Source organism: Balaenoptera physalus (genome assembly GCF_965194825.1).
Source record: "Balaenoptera physalus genome assembly, chromosome: 18".
Taxonomy (NCBI): Eukaryota; Metazoa; Chordata; class Mammalia; order Artiodactyla; family Balaenopteridae; genus Balaenoptera; species Balaenoptera physalus.
The window spans coordinates 78,840,520-78,856,030 of record NC_138899.1 but is presented as its reverse complement, the minus strand read 5'-3'; the positions used below and the strand labels follow the sequence as shown (position 1 = coordinate 78,856,030).

Below are 15,511 nucleotides of genomic sequence, written 5' to 3'. Positions count from 1 at the left end.
TGCACGTTTAAGGACTTTTGATCAGAGGGATGGGATTTCAAAAGCACAAGACCTTGCTGGGACCCCAGCCAGGCCTGGTTAGAAAAGGCCCCGAGCTTTCCCGAGCCTTCCTTTCTCTTTGCAGCTGGGGAAAACTGTCCCCTTACCTGTCACACGGGGTCGGGGAGGGCAGGGGACAGATCAGGGGAAGGTAAGAGCTACCACGGCGGGTGTCACAGCCGGGCACCTGCCGCGCAGGCCACATGGGTGTGGACACCGATGGCCTGACCGGCACAGCATTCTCCAGGGCTGTCCCACTAAAACGAGGGTCACTTCAGGGAAATTCCCGTACTTAGAATGATCCGGTAAAAACACGGACGTTAGGAAACCTCCTGCCGGTCACTCAGGCTTCCTCAGGTTGGACATAAGCTGTTCTCACGTGCCATCCTAAGAGCAGAAACGGCAAAACCAGGCAGGCGGGCGGGTGGGCGGTCTGAGCTCAGAGCCCAGGGCGGCCTTCACGGGGAGCTGCTGCAGCCGTGTCTGGACCACCGGCCAGGTCCCTGCACCCGGCGCGGCCCCCGAGCCCCAAGATGCAACAGAGGGCATGAACCCGGCCACAGGAGGCCCTGGATGTCAGAACACGCCCCCCGACTCCAGGGCCACTCCTCTAGGGTGGATGGCGTCCCATCACAGGGGGGCGTTCAGAAAACACAGATTCCTGCGCTGGACCAGGGAACCAGGCCCTCCAGGGGGAGGGGGGCAGGAGGGGGTGTTTGCTGAGAATCTCTTTCCAAAGCTCCCCAAGCGATTCTGACGCCTGGCTACATTTGTAAGCCACAGGCACTCAAGCTAAACTTCCTTAACCCCACGTGCAGGGGTCTGCCCTGGGATGTGCGCTGTGTGGCCCGTCTACACAGCGACATAAGCTGGAGAACAGTGGATTCTGATCTCGTTGCTTGAACACCTCCGCTTTAGCCACTTTGTGAGCGTTCCCTGCGTTCTACAAAAAGGACGCGATCCTTCGGTCCACACTGACCTGTCCACCAGGAGCGATGTCCCCACCCAAAGAGCCCATCAAGTTCCCCCTTCTCCTGCGGGGCGGCCAAGCCCTCACTCCCCGGTGATGGGTGATGATTTTCCACTCTCCTGCCTACGTTCCCTGCCCCTGTGCAGCAACGGTCTCCGGTTTTAAAACGTTCACATTTACACTGTCATTATATTTTAGCCGTTGCACTACCATGTCCTCCTTAGCTGTGCGTGTGTCTCTCCTCACACCTGCCCCACTCTTGCCCCAGCGCTGACTTCCTCAGGAACAAGGACCGTGCTTATTAGTGTCAGTTCCCCAATTAAAGCACGAAATTCTTCCTGTCTAGAAGCTAACGTTGCTTTTAGGAAAGTCACTATTAGCCTAATTTAGACTTTCAAACCACTTTCCATACATAGTATTTTTGACTCTTTTAAACATGCTGACATTAAGAAGGTCAAAAAGGTACTAGAAATGGACATGCTACCCTTCACTGATAACCTTTTATAATGTCCACGGGTCTTCTGGAAATAGCCCTCCCAGCAGAGAACTTTACATCTGGACTCAACGCAGGGCCTCGGCCACCTCCTGATGCCCGAGCAGTGACGGGAGTCACGTCACGGCGGAACTTAATTTACACCAAACCTCCAAGGTGCACTGTTTCTACAACGAGTTTAAAAAGGTTTGTTTTAAACCACTAAAAGTGAAAATTTTTCCTTCTTCTCAATGTAAAGGCAAATCCTGCCCTAGAGGTGTATCCAATATGCTCTCTATCGCCTGCGGAAGGGGCACTCCGAGCCCTGAGACAGGCAGGGTGGGGTTTGGGCCGGGAGCCCCGGGCAGGCACCGCCCCCAGGGTCTCTGTGCTCCCGGGGACGCAGCAGCTGGGCAGTCCTCAGCCTCCAACCCAGACCTGGGTTTAGGCTCTGGGTTCCTCAGTGTCCTGCCACGAGCCCTGGCGTTCTACCCTGGGCTTGTCCCTTGCCGTCTGTTTCCTCCTCTCTTCCTTGGGTTTGGCTCTGACCGTGGCTGCCCGTCCTCCCAGCCTCGCCCCTCTCCTCCGCTCGGCCGCCCCCTGGCAGCTCCAGGCTGCACCACGCCCCTCCCAGCTCCTGGCAGCTGCCTTGCAGGCTGGCTGCACAAATCCTGAGGAGGAACCCTTCCAGTCTCACCGCATCCCCGGAATGAGCTCACAGTGTGTACCAGGCACTGTGCTAAGCGCTTAAATAAATCATCTCATCCAAGCCATGTACACCTCCTGGAATTATTACTGTCTGTAAATTAAACAGGAGGAAACTGTGGCTCAAAGAGGTTAAGGAACTGCTCCCCGGCGGTGGGGCTGGAATTCAACCCCAGATCTGTCTGTCTCCCAAGCCATCCTGCCGTGCACCTGCCTGGCCCCGGCCTCTCTGAGCCGCAGTGAATGGACAGCTCCCGCCCCCAGTCCCTGCAGGACATCCCTCCCGGGAGCCGCCAAGCTGTTCCGTAGGCCCCCTGGCCAATCAGGGATCTCAAAGAAAACAGAGCCCCCCATTCGGCAAGCTCTCCGCTTTATTTTACGCTGGCATGTCACTTAAGGCTGATTAAACATTGCGTTTGCATCACACGCACATACACGCTTCGTACAGCGAGTACATGAAAGATGGTCCCGGGAACACACGCACATACACGCTTTGTACAGCGAGTACATGAAAGACGGTCCCGGGAACACACCGAACCAGCGGGAAAGAGACGATTCGGGCCGAGCTGCCTCCTTCTTTCTCTTCACAGCCAGGCTCCTCAAAGGCCGGCAGGGCTGGAGTGCGGGAGCCCGAGGGCACACGGGGAGGGGGGCGCGGACCCCACGCAGGAGGCCTGACCAGCTGCGCATCCCAGCGACGGGAGAGCATCCCGCTCAGCGTGGAGGCTGCGTCCAGCCTCCCTCGGCCTCCGCACACTGGGAATGAGGACTGGGACCCGTGCCCGCCCCGGGAGCAGAGGAATGCGGGGGGCGGCCTCCATCAGGCCCGGCTGCCCTGGAATAAACACAGGCGCGCACACACCCCTCCCCCGCCCAGGGTGAGGCCGGGCGGCCAGCACTCCTCCACGCCGGACAGTGGGACCACCGGCCACTCAAGTGACAAGCACAGCCACTTGGCAGGCAGGCCTGTGCTCTGAACGCAGGAATATCTGGGCTACTTCTCTTTCTTTTTCTAAATTTTTGTTAGTGAAGAGGCCAGAAGTAGAAGCCCTAACCACATCCCTGTCTGCTGTCAGCCTGCACAGAAAGCCAACCAAAACAAGGAGGAAGCACAAAATACACACTGCATTGCAAGGCCCAAGGCTGACTTCAGACTCACCTATAATTCCCATTCATTTCAGCCTGAGCTACTGATTTAAGGCAAAAACAGCGACAAGACTTTTTTTTTTTTAAACTGCATCCATGTGTAGTAGTCAGCCAGAATTCTTTCTGTGGAGCATTTTTTCTTACTCCTTTTAAAGAATACATGGGTTCCAATTGATAACTTCCTAGTATCAGAGAACCATGTTTCTTTCACACTTAAATAGGAATTAGTCTAGCTGACAACACTCGCAAAAACACTGACAAGCAAGGTGGGATAAAGCATCATACGGTAACTGAGTCTTGGGCAATAACACTTTTGCAAACAGTCGACAGTATTTTTCAAAACTCAATTCATACCCTGAAACCTCACACACCCCAAATTAGCAAGGAACACTGTTACGGACCCCAACAATAATCTCCTGTATAAAGAAATTTCATGTAACAGAAGCAAAGACTAGCACAACAAACACCAGATCCGTAACTCATAACGGAGAGTGCACGTTTGATTCTTAGTACTTTCTATTTCACACCAACGGCTGTGCTGTAACCCAAACCAGCTTCTCTGATTCACTGTGCCCATGCCTAGAACTGCCCTCAGGACCCCGGACCCGGACAAGTGAGCTTTCTCTCTCTCTCTCTCTCTCACACACACACACACACACACACACACACACACACACACACACACACCCGACAAGAAGCAGCGGAGAGAGCCCTGCAACTTGCAAGGACACAAAGAGGAATCGGCAACATGGCCAGACACAGGAGTCCAATATCTGCACACGTACCCAGGTGAAGGCTTTCCAGACTCCAGAATCTTGCAATTTCCCCTCTAGCCACCATCCTTCTGTTTGGAAAACAGCCACGTTCAGAGCGGGGCTGGGGGTTGACCGAGCATCACGGAGACTTGCACAGGCTCTGGCTGCGGAGACGACAGAATCGCTTATTCACTGCTGACGCCTGTGCCTGCCCGGCCAGAGCCTCACTGCTCACAGCGCCCGCCCACGGGCGGCTGAGGTTACAGCCTCAGACTGGACGGCGGGGAGGAAAGCCTAAACGCAGGCCAGACGGCCACCCAGGAAACCAGGCACTGCATCTGTCTACCAGGGGCCCCGAGGGCCTTCGATGACGGTGGGAGAAAGGCAAGGCGCCTGCTGCTATTCATTACAATCCCAAAGCCCGAGGCAGACCCGAAGAGAACTTTCAAGATGTAAGCTATTATATACAGGATGGACAAACAACCGGCTCCTACAGGGAACTATATTCACTATCCTGTGATAAAGTATAATAGAAAAGAACACTTTAAAAGAATGTATGTATATGTATAACTGAATCACTCTGCTGTACAGCAGAAACTGACACAACATTGTCAATCAACTGTACTTCAATTAAAAAAAAAAAAGGGGCGGGCTCAGAAAAAAAAAAAGAAGGAAACTATTTCATGGGGGAAGAAGCAGAGAGGTCACTAGGTTCAAAACTGGAGTTGGGATATCACGCTAAGGCATGACAAAAATTTCAGTTGTGATATTACACTATGTTAACTGCAAATCTGTGAACTCATTTTAAAAGTGGGATTTGGGGCTTCCCTGGTGGCGCAGTGGTTGAGAATCTGCCTGCCAATGCAGAGGACACGGGGTTCGAGCCCTGGTCTGGGAAGATCCCACATGCCGCAGAGCAACTAGGCCCGTGAGCCACAACTACTGAGCCTGCGCGTCTGGAGCCTGTGCTCCACAACAAGAGAGGCCGCGACAGTGAGAGGCCCGCGCACCGCGATGAAGAGTGGCCCCCACTTGCCACAACTGGAGAAAGCCCTTGCACAGAAACGAAGACCCAACACAGCCAAAAATAAATAAATAAATAAATTTAAAAAATAAAAAAAATAAAAGTGGGATTTGTTTAAAAACATATGTAAATATGTGTGTACCTTCTACGATGTGACAAGGATATGCATATCTTTTACTATATAAAGTATCTGTTCTCTATAATGATGAGAATTGTCTTTTTTTTAAAAGAGGCTCTCTCTAGCTGACACGGGTTATTTATTTCCTGTATACTTTTTTCCCAGTTATCTACAACGAGCAAGTCACATTGTGAAACGACACCTATTAACAAACAGCTTCCTTCAATTTCCTCACAACACGAAGATGCTGACTTTTTAAGTTAACGAGAAAGGAGATGGTATACACAGAGTAGTGATCACATGGTTGTCCCCCAGTAAATGGCGAAAAAACTGAGCCCGTGAGCGCGTGCCGGCTCTGGGGTGATGGGCGCCCTGGCATCACTCCACCAGTTCAAACCCCCAGGGGCTCCGTGTCTGGTCTGTACAGCGGGGACAACCAGGCTCCGACAGCGCTCTCAGGGTTCCCGAGAACATATCACCAAGTTTAGAACAATGCGGGCACTTTCTTGGGGATAAATGAACAGGACAGATCATGCGGCAGCTACTCTGACAAACCGCAGGTCCACTGACCATGCTCGATGGACAAAGCTGCGTGATCAGTTACGACACCCACGCCGACCATGTGCTTTATCATAGGCTTTTCTCATCTTTAACTATTTGTGGCAGTTTCTGTTGATTTGGTGCATCCCACCTTTAAATCCAGCGAAGGCTTCAATAAACCACACCGAAGGCGAAACCTGCGCGCACACATACACCACTCACAAAACCGATTGGCTTCGAATCTACCCCTTGCAAGTGTTTTTAAACAATGATTGAAAAGAGTAACATTTTTAAAAACGATTAATAGACAGTTCATTCAATAGGGGTACACCTATTCTTTCTTTTCTTTTTCTTTCTTTCTTCCTTCCTTTCTTTCTCCCTCCCTCCCTCCTCCCTCTCTCCCCCCATATATATATATATATATATATATATATATATATTTTTTTTTTTTATTGGACGCACTGAGAGACATGTGGGATCTCAGTCCCTGACCCCCTGCAGTGGAAGCATGGTGTCTCGACCACTGGACCCACCAGGGAATTCCCAGGGCATATCTATTCTTAATAAAGGCAGTGCTTCATTAAATGACAGACTCAAAAGATTCCTTGAAATTGTTTTTCAGGGCAGACCACTCTCTGTGAGGCAAGGTTTCCTATATCCCATGTGGAATACTAGTATTGGTACCATACTACTAATATGGTCCATGAAAAATGTTTGAAAACCACTGAACACTATATCTATTTCCTGGAAATCCAGAGGATACATCAGTCCCCACAGGCTACAAATCCAGATCGTGACATCTGTGTCACCTTGTTTAACACAGAATTTCCCATAAGGCCACAAAACTCTCTGTTTACGATAACACGTATTACTGCCCCAAAGGGTGCGGTCCAGGGACCAGCGGCGCCGGGTGACTGGAGAGCTGGTCCCTGGTGGGGAGTGAAGACTGCGGACCCCACCGGCCTGTGGAATCACAGCCTGACTTTAACCAGACCCAGGGATCTGGGATCAGAGGCACACTCAGGCTTGAGAAGTGTTAATTCAGAAACGAATGAAGACCATGGAATGCAAGGGTGGACCTGGTTTTCGTTAGAATGAACAAGTGAAACGCTGAATATTGAGACACAAAGCAGTGAAACGGGAATTAGTTCTGATGAGCATCCTTTCTAACAAAGCTTAAAATCCAGCAGGAGGCAAATAAAATCCAGAGTGTTTTCATTTTCTTAAAATTTTTTTCTGGTTAAAATTCTAAGTTTTCAAAAAGAAAAAGCTCTCTTGGCCACATTTCCTTGGTATTGTCTTAACTTGGTTCTACGGCTCACTTTCACTTTCCCTGGGCAGCTGGTACAAAGGGCAGCTTCTGTTTCCCAAGGACTTTTTCTAAATCCAGAGATGGGGTCAGGATGCTAGATTAAGGTCCTTGGGATTTTAGAATCTTAAACCAAAGGCATTCACTAAGTAAACTTACTTTACTGCACACACACTCAAAACAAACATAAAGATAAAAAGAAGGAAAAAAGTAAATAAACAAAAACTGCATTTCAATGGGGCAACTTCTCAAAGGAAGACGACCCAAAAAACGCTTCCAAGATATTTTTGGAAGAAGCTACAGAGAAGGTTAGACTTTTAGGTCTGGAAAGTTCTTTAGTGATTAGAGCCTATATTTACCAGATCAATAAGAATACTGCAACGAAGACCTTAAGCATAGTTGAAGGAAGTCTTAACCTCCTCCACTCCCCCAAACCCTTCCCTCCCCCCAACCCCTCCGCCCCCCGCCAACACACGAATCTATTCTCCTTGGATAAGATGCTCCTGTATGGTCAGGACTAGGCCGTCACCAACCTTGACTACTGGTACCACGAAAAGAATTCAGCAAGGGATTAAGTCCCACGGGAGAGTGGAGAAATCCAAATTATACATTAATATCAAATATTTAGAAATCAGAGATGATAAAATAAAAGTCAGAATCACGTGGGATGTTACGATCATTTTACTCTACAGTAAGGCTATTTTCGGCCCAGTGGCCCTAAGACCCCTACATAGTTTACATGCATACGTATGGAAAAGGAGGCTGCTGGCGAGGTAAGTTAGCAGTGGAACCTCAAACTCAAACCAGTGCTCATCCCGCCACCCGTCCAGGACCGGTTCTTGAGATGAGCAGGTGGTCGTTAAGGTTCCATTCAGCTCTGAATTTCTGGTGTCTTCTTAAGTACAATACGGTGCAGGTTTTCTTTTTCCTTTTTTTCCTTTGGCTGCGTTGGGTCTTCGTTGCTGTGCCCAGGCTTTCTCTAGTTGCAGCGAGCGGAGGCTTCTCTTGTTGCGGAGCACGGGCTCTAGGTGCACAAGCCTCAGGAGTTGTGGCTCATGGGCTCTAGAGCGCAGGCTCAGTAGTTGTGGCACACGGGCTTAGTTGCTCCGCGGCATGTGGGATCTTCCCGGACCAGGGCTCGAACCCGTGTCCCCTGCACTGGCAGGCGGATTCTTAACCACTGCGCCACCAGGGAAGTCCAGGTACAGGTTTTCTTACATGGCCACCTTCTGATACTGGGCAGAAAGATCACCAGCACTGGATATCTACTCAGCAACAAACGTTTCCCAGCTGGTGCTGCCTCACCAAACTGCAGCCTCCCTGCTTGGTTCAGAGATGTCCTTAACCTGGGAAGATTCTAGAACTTCCCCTCTTTTCTGGGCTTGGGTAAGGCCCCATTACCAAGAGCTACAGGACAGGCACAGGGCGGCAGGCGGCCCCGAGGACAGTCATGCTCTTCTCCAGCCCAGCACTACTGCCAATTTCAGAAAATGAGCTCAAGGCTGGGTGCACGTCAGAACCAAGAAAGCCCCTGCCCTCGGCTGGACTGAGCCCCAGCCCAGACCCCCACCTGAGCAACAACCCCCCAGAATCAAGAGGAACACAGCGAGGGTTCTGAGTATACTCCCTCGCTGTCCCCGTTGCTGATACAGGGCTGCAGTTCCCAAAGCTGCAGTGGGGGCATTTCTGAACAGGAAGTAATCAGCTACATTTGCCATCAGTTACTCAGACCCACGTTCCCTTGTCTATTAGCATAAATAATGGAGTATCCAGAGGGATGCCTTTATTCTAAATGGATAAAGACAAACATTAGTACTAATCTACAGGTCACAGTTATGCCATTTTCCAGAGAAACATAAGAAAACACCACCAGAGACAGTCAACGCAACACATAACGTTTTCTAGCACATACTGATGTAGAACCGTAGACCCCGTTTCGGTAAGCTGCCTGCCCGAGGATGGCTAAGGTAGGCTCCATTTAGGTCTTCCTGAAATATCGTTCAGCAGCCAGACTCCTGAACACAGAGGGGAGGCCCCATCACTTAGACACACAGGAAACGGAGCGGGGGGAACAAGAGCAAGCCGTTGAGAACCAAAAGCAGAGGATGAAGAGGTGTGTCTTCAAAGCTACTGCTCTTTCACCCGAGGTACCGTGTGCCTATCCACCCTAACTGATGGAAGATGTGCTCTCAATGCCTTAGTGAGCCCTGCCATCCACCCCACCCCATGCCCCCCACTCCAAAACCACCCCAAACAAGAGAGTAGTCCTGGGCTCTGACTACAACTTTTAGACTAATTCAGAAACAGATACAAAATTGTCCTTTAAACGATAAGGTGCCATCTCTACGTTAAGACGGAGGCCTTTCCTGTCTTCTGTAAACAACCATGTGTGGTTTCCATCCTTCAAGGCCTGGGACACATTTCACTTCTTTTCTGTATTTATTTGTCTTTGGAGCCTCAGGATATGGTTCAAACATAACAAGAGCAAAACAAGATAATGGATGAATTTCACTTTTTTCTTTGTTGTAGTCAAAGGCAATTATTAGGGTGTGGACTTAAAAACTGACACATGGGTAAACTTCAGTGCACATAAATGAAATAACTTTGTGCTCTGTTCCTGCAAAAGCACAGTGCCTGGGAGACAGCAAGTGGAATGGAGCAATGTGGGCTTTGGGGTCTGTCTGATCTGCTTTGATCGCTGGCTTCACTATCTAGGACTTAGATCTCAATTAGCGAGCGAGTAAAAAGCACGGCATGTTTTTAAGCCTCAGATTCCATCCGCAAGACCAGTGACACGAGCGGAGGCTGGGTGCTTGGTGGTGGTTTGCTCCATGCTCAGTTCTCTTGCTCTCCTTCCCCTGACTTTTAAAGTTCTTTCTTTTCCTTTTTTTTTTTAAAAAATTTATTTTATTGACGTATAGTTGATTTACAACGTTGTGTTAGTTTCAGGTGTATGGCAAAGTGATTCAACTGTACATGTATATATAAATATTTTCTTTTTCATATTCTTTTCCATTATGGTTTATTATAGGATACTGAATATAATTCCCTGCTCTTTTCCTTTTAAAAAATCCAATTTCTGAGACTTGGCATTAGACACATGATATTTTGAAAACTTTTTTAACTCTGTAGTTTAGAATGATTGGAACAAATACACGTCTTAGAACCGAGAAGCTTTTAAATGTTAGAAGATGAGAATTTCAAGAGTTTGCTGGAAAAACGTTAAAGAAACATTATGATGTTTTTCTGAGACAGGAACTAGAACGCTGTGTTCCTTTAAAAAAAACACCAACTCTTGATTCTGGGCACTGATAAGGCTGAGACAGCAGCTAAGTGCTGCTGAAGCCCACACACCTCTCAGACGTGCAGGCCTGCGGTCTAAGGCCCTGGTGTCTGCATCTGCAGGGCCTGTGCCTGCAGACGGAACCCTTTCCTGGCTCTAAATCGGTCTGACCGAGGAGTCCACGTGGTCTCACGGCGTGGTCAGCAGGGAGAGATTTTAGCCAGGACGGTGTCAGGAGGCAGGAAGACACCCGCCTAAAAACAAGAGAACAGAATCATCTTGTTTCACGAATAAATACACCCAGTGCCCGCCATCAGGGGCAGGAGAGCGTGAAGCGGGCTGGAGATGGGAGAGCTCCAGACCCGACGCACGTGCACACCTGACCATCAGGGCTCGACGTGACCGACACTTCAACCAGCCTCCCGAGAGCTCCGCTACAATCACCCTCCACGGGTCCTGAGCAAGGATGATCTGACTAAATATCTTCTCTCTGATTCGTTATTGAAAGAAACTTCGGAAAAGCAGATGCAGAAAGAGCTCATTCAAACAATAACACATCAGACAAGGTTTGGTCAAAATAATCTCAAGCCATCACACACACCCCTCAACACCTGCCATTCCTTTTCTTTTCTTCTTTCCTCTTAACAAAAAGTTGAGAGGCGTCTCTGGGTGATACGCTGGAAAATCTTTGGTAAGGCCTGAAATTCTGGATCAAGAGAGTCAACAGAAAACATTTGGGTTACCTTCTTTTTTCCTATAACCTGAGTGTTTGCATTTTAGATCAGTTTAACCTATATTTGGATAATAATTAAACAGAATATTGCTCTGTATGGACTCCTGGTGCCCTAGGGCCTTAGCGATTAGATCAAGTGACTTGTCAAAGGTTGAACTGCTTGTTAGCGCAGTTGAGTTAGGAACTCGGAACTCTGGTTGCAGACGCAGGTCACCACTCAGCACTAACCTTGTCGCTAGAACAATTCGTGCTTCTCTTTAGGTCTTTGTAATAACTTACTGCACACCTGCTGTGTACCAGGTCACTCTCACCCATCTGTGGGACGGACAACAGTAATATTTCCTATTACAGACGAGGACACTAAGACTTTGAGGTTAAATAACTTGCCAAGGTCACATGGCTAGTCAGTAGAGGACTGGGACGCCACTGTTTTTTTGACCCAAAGGCTGGTTCACAAGAAAATTAACTTTCATAACAATTATTAGAATAGAACAATGCCGGAATAACAAATTAGAAGTAGGATCAATGACAACAAAAAACTAAGGCAAAGGGAAGAAACCTATATTCTTTGTCTTGACCAAGTAAAAAATAAAGTCTTAATAAAGTTATTAACTTCATTGCAAGACTTTAAAAAAAATATGCTTCAGTAATTTCTTACAATTTATTTAATTTATAAACATCAGAGTTGAAATGGCATAAACCCTTATGATTAAACTGCCCCCAGTTCCTTCATGTTGGGGTATTAGAACAGAACTCTAGATCAAGGAATGGAACTTTCTGGTGTATATTTAACAGACTATTTCTTTCAAAAATATTTAGTACAAATGAACATTGACACAGTCAATTAACGAGCTTTCAGATACGGTAATATAAAGCCAAAACAGTTTTTTTTAATATGATAGCAAAACAGTTTTTAATTAGCTCTAGCACTTATGGGAAATTTTCAGCTATCAAATCAGAAAACCAACACCAATAAACAGAATAGATAAAATCCCCCCACACTCACACATGAGGTCTGGACTCCCCGCACAATCTTGCAGACACCCTCCCGCATCCTGGCTCTGCCCTCTCACTGAACTGAAACCGCTTTTCTCAAAACCCGCAAGTTCCTAATTGCTGCTGGAGCCATGCGTATGGTTCAGAGCATCCGACTTGACCCTGGGCACAGGTGACATCGTAACCACCGCCTCCCTGGAGCCCAGCATCCTTGGACATCTGGACACCACTCACCTGTCTGGCCACTCCTTTTCTTTTTTTTTTTTAAATTTATTTATGTATTTATTTATTTTTGGCTGTGTTGGGTCTTTGTTTCTGTGCGAGGGCTTTCTCCAGTTGCGGCCAGCGGGGGCCACTCTTCATCGCGGTGCGCGGGCCTCTCATTATCGCGGCCTCTCTTGCTGCGGAGCACAGGCTCCAGATGCGCAGGCTCGGTAATTGTGGCTCACGCGGCATGTGGGATCTTCCCAGACCAGGGCTCGAACCCGTGTCCCCTGCATTGGCAGGCAGAGTCTTAACCACTGCGCCACCAGGGAAGCCCCTCCTTTTCTTTTTTTTTTTTTTTTAAAAACAGAGTCACAGATTGATTGATTGATTGATTTAATTTTTGGCTGCATTGGGTCTTCGTTGCTGTGCACAGCTTTCTCTAGATGCGGTGAGCAGAGGCTACTTTGATGAGGTGCGCGGGCTTTTCCTTGCGGCGGCTTCTCTTTGTTGTGGAGCATGGCCTCTAGGTGCACGGGCTATAGTAGTTGTGGCACACGGGGGCTCAGTAGCTGTGGTGCACAGGCTTAGTTGCTCCGCAGCATGTGGGATCTTCCTGGACCAGGGCTCGAACCCGTGTCCCCTGCATTGGCAGGCGGATTCTTAACCACTGCGCCACCAGGGAAGCCCCACTCCTTTTCTGTCTTCTTTGTGGATTCCTTTCTTTACTGGCTCCCAAATGCTGACCCTCTTCTCACTCCACACACACCGTGGATGGTAACCCTCCCTGAATCAGCTTTGAGAACAACCATCACTTGCTATTGACTCCCCAGTTTCCCCTCTAGCCTGGGCCACCTCCTCATGAGACCCTCATGGTGAAGGCCAGGGGATAAGATCTCCACCTAGCTGTCCCACCTGCACCTCCAACTTCAATGCCTGGAATGGACCCAAGCCCCCCACTCATGTGCTTTTCTCCTATGCTCCCCCCATCACCGGGGCACCGGGGTGTCTGCCCCCCAAACATCCGGACAATTGTTCGACCTCCACGTCTTCGTTTTTCCAGGAGAACCGTCGTGTTCCTAGTTCAGGGCTCTGCCCACTGACTGTCTCCTCTGTCCCCAGGCAGGTCCACAATCTAGCCAGTGACATCACCAAAATGCAAACCTGACCATCGCACTCCACTTAAAACCCTTCTGCGGCTCCTGCTGCCCCCAGGATAAAGTCTGACCCCCTTCACAGGAGGCCCTGAATGGGCAGGCTCTGCCCGACCTCTGGTAGTCTGATCCCTCGTCTGGACCCGCCTCTCAACCCTGCCCCTCAGCTCATCTCGCTACAGCCTCAGGGGCCGCTTGCAAGGCCCTCCCACCAGGTAGTCCGGCTGCCTGAAAGGCCCAAGTCAAAAACATGACACACACATCATGCCCAGAACACCTCAACTTCAACGTACAAAGGTGCAGCTGATTCACCTCTGTTATCATCGAGGACCAGAGGTCTCCCCCTGTGATCACGGGACAGGAATTCTGCATGTCACACCCATGATGCGTCAACTATGATCGCCAGTTCTGGATGCTTTAAAGTAATGACCAGAAGCATTCTGAGTACAGATTCCCTGATTTTTCCATGTTTTACAGCTCTCAATTTTTATCTGACTGAAAATAAGTTTTTAGCAATTCACCTTGATTAAGCCTCTTCAAAGTGTTTAGTTTTCATAAATATGAATCTCTTTTGAGTCTCATATTTACATTTCATTTGTTTATGGAGCTGAACTTCTTCCGTGACTACAGTAATGACTACAGCTGCCAGAGCTAGCTTGGAGCCATGCCCTTGACTCCCAAGAAGGACACAACTCCACCCATGAGAGTGGCATAAAGGGCGCCGCCCCCCAAGGGAGCCCTGGGCAGGCGCAGGCCTTGTCCGCACCAAGGACACTTCCATCTGATGAGCGCGTGGCTGGGTTAAGAAAGTTTCGGAGGGTGACCCAAACCTGGGTTTCTCAAGTTTCTCTTCTCTGGCTCCCACACTCCGCACATGCTGTTCCCCTGACATCTGGGACCCTTTGCTGCGAGGGCTTCAATGCTTGCACCTGGACAAACCTCTCCTCCAGCAAGAAAATACAAAGAAACTATACGGGACTAAAAATAACTGCATGCATGTGCAGTTGGGACAAATTATGGACAAAAAGATACAAAAGACTAAAAAAACTCAACTGCCGCTTTTGAAGAGCCTGGAGCAATGGCAGGGTACCGCGCATGCCCCCTGCACTGAACACCACCTAAGCGGTGGGCAAACTGCCTAAGCCACCCCTCCAGCCCGACCCCTGGACACACCTCTACCCTCGCCCCATATAAGGAACCAGCTCGCCCCCCGCCCCTCGGGGAATGAGGGAGCAAGGGAAACTGTTACGTGTTCTCAATCCCCCGGCTGCAGCAGGGGCCCCAGTAAAGCCCTGCCTGGATTTCTCATCTGGCCTCTAATCAATTTCTATTGATTAAGGAGGCCAAGAACCCTGGTCAGTATCACCCCCAGCCTGGAGTACACCTTCTCCCAACAACACACTTCATCTAACTCCAGCTCAGCCTCCAAGTCTCAGCTTTGACGTCATTTTCTGGGGAAAGCCTGGGGACTCCCCAGACGGGATTTGCCTGCTCCGCGGTTACACTCACCTCCTTTGCTGTTGCGGTGGCTTTCCGGGTCTGGCCACCAGCCGGGAGGTTCCATGGGCTCAGTCTCGGCTTCCTGGGGGCAGCCAGCCTCCACAACGTGCCTCACTTATCATAGGGCTCATATTGATATATACATATGTGTTACACAACAGCAGGTGTATGTGTCCAGTGGATCAATACAAATGAGATGTCTCCTAACCCAAGATCATATTGAAAGCTCAAGTCAGAAAGGCTTCGGCGCACCTTGGACGCGTCCTGAAATGCCACTGTTTGACTATGTCCTAATGGCACGTCCTACATCATTTCCTAATGATATTAAGATTATCAACTTCATGATGAGGTTGGATAAACTGGCCTTTACAACCAATACTAGTTCCTAAACGTGGGAAAGTAAATAGGCACATACGTAAGGAAATCTCTCCGTGTCTGAGAAAATACATCTCTGCACAAAACCAAACGGAGGGCCTGGAAGGTGCGGGCGGGGAAGGACATCCCGAGTGATGACCTCAGTTGCCCTTTGAAACTACTGGGCTTTAAGACACTGCACCGTCTTG

At 49.2% G+C, this 15,511-nt stretch overlaps 1 protein-coding gene across 8 annotated transcripts in view; it reads right to left on the bottom strand.

The window, feature by feature from the left end:
• The window catches only part of SPATA13 (spermatogenesis associated 13), a 268,070-nt gene that overhangs the window by 24,639 nt on the left and 227,920 nt on the right, over positions 1-15,511 (bottom strand). Inside the window, exon 1 of one of the 8 annotated variants that reach the window (XM_082435524.1) lies at positions 4,118-5,197. The exons of the other annotated variants lie outside the window; for them this stretch is intronic. Coding sequence (XP_082291650.1) covers positions 4,118-4,172 — 55 coding nt within the window. The 5' untranslated portion in view covers positions 4,173-5,197. Of the gene's footprint in view, positions 1-4,117; positions 5,198-15,511 lie in introns of those variants that run through there. 8 annotated transcript variants of the gene reach the window in all.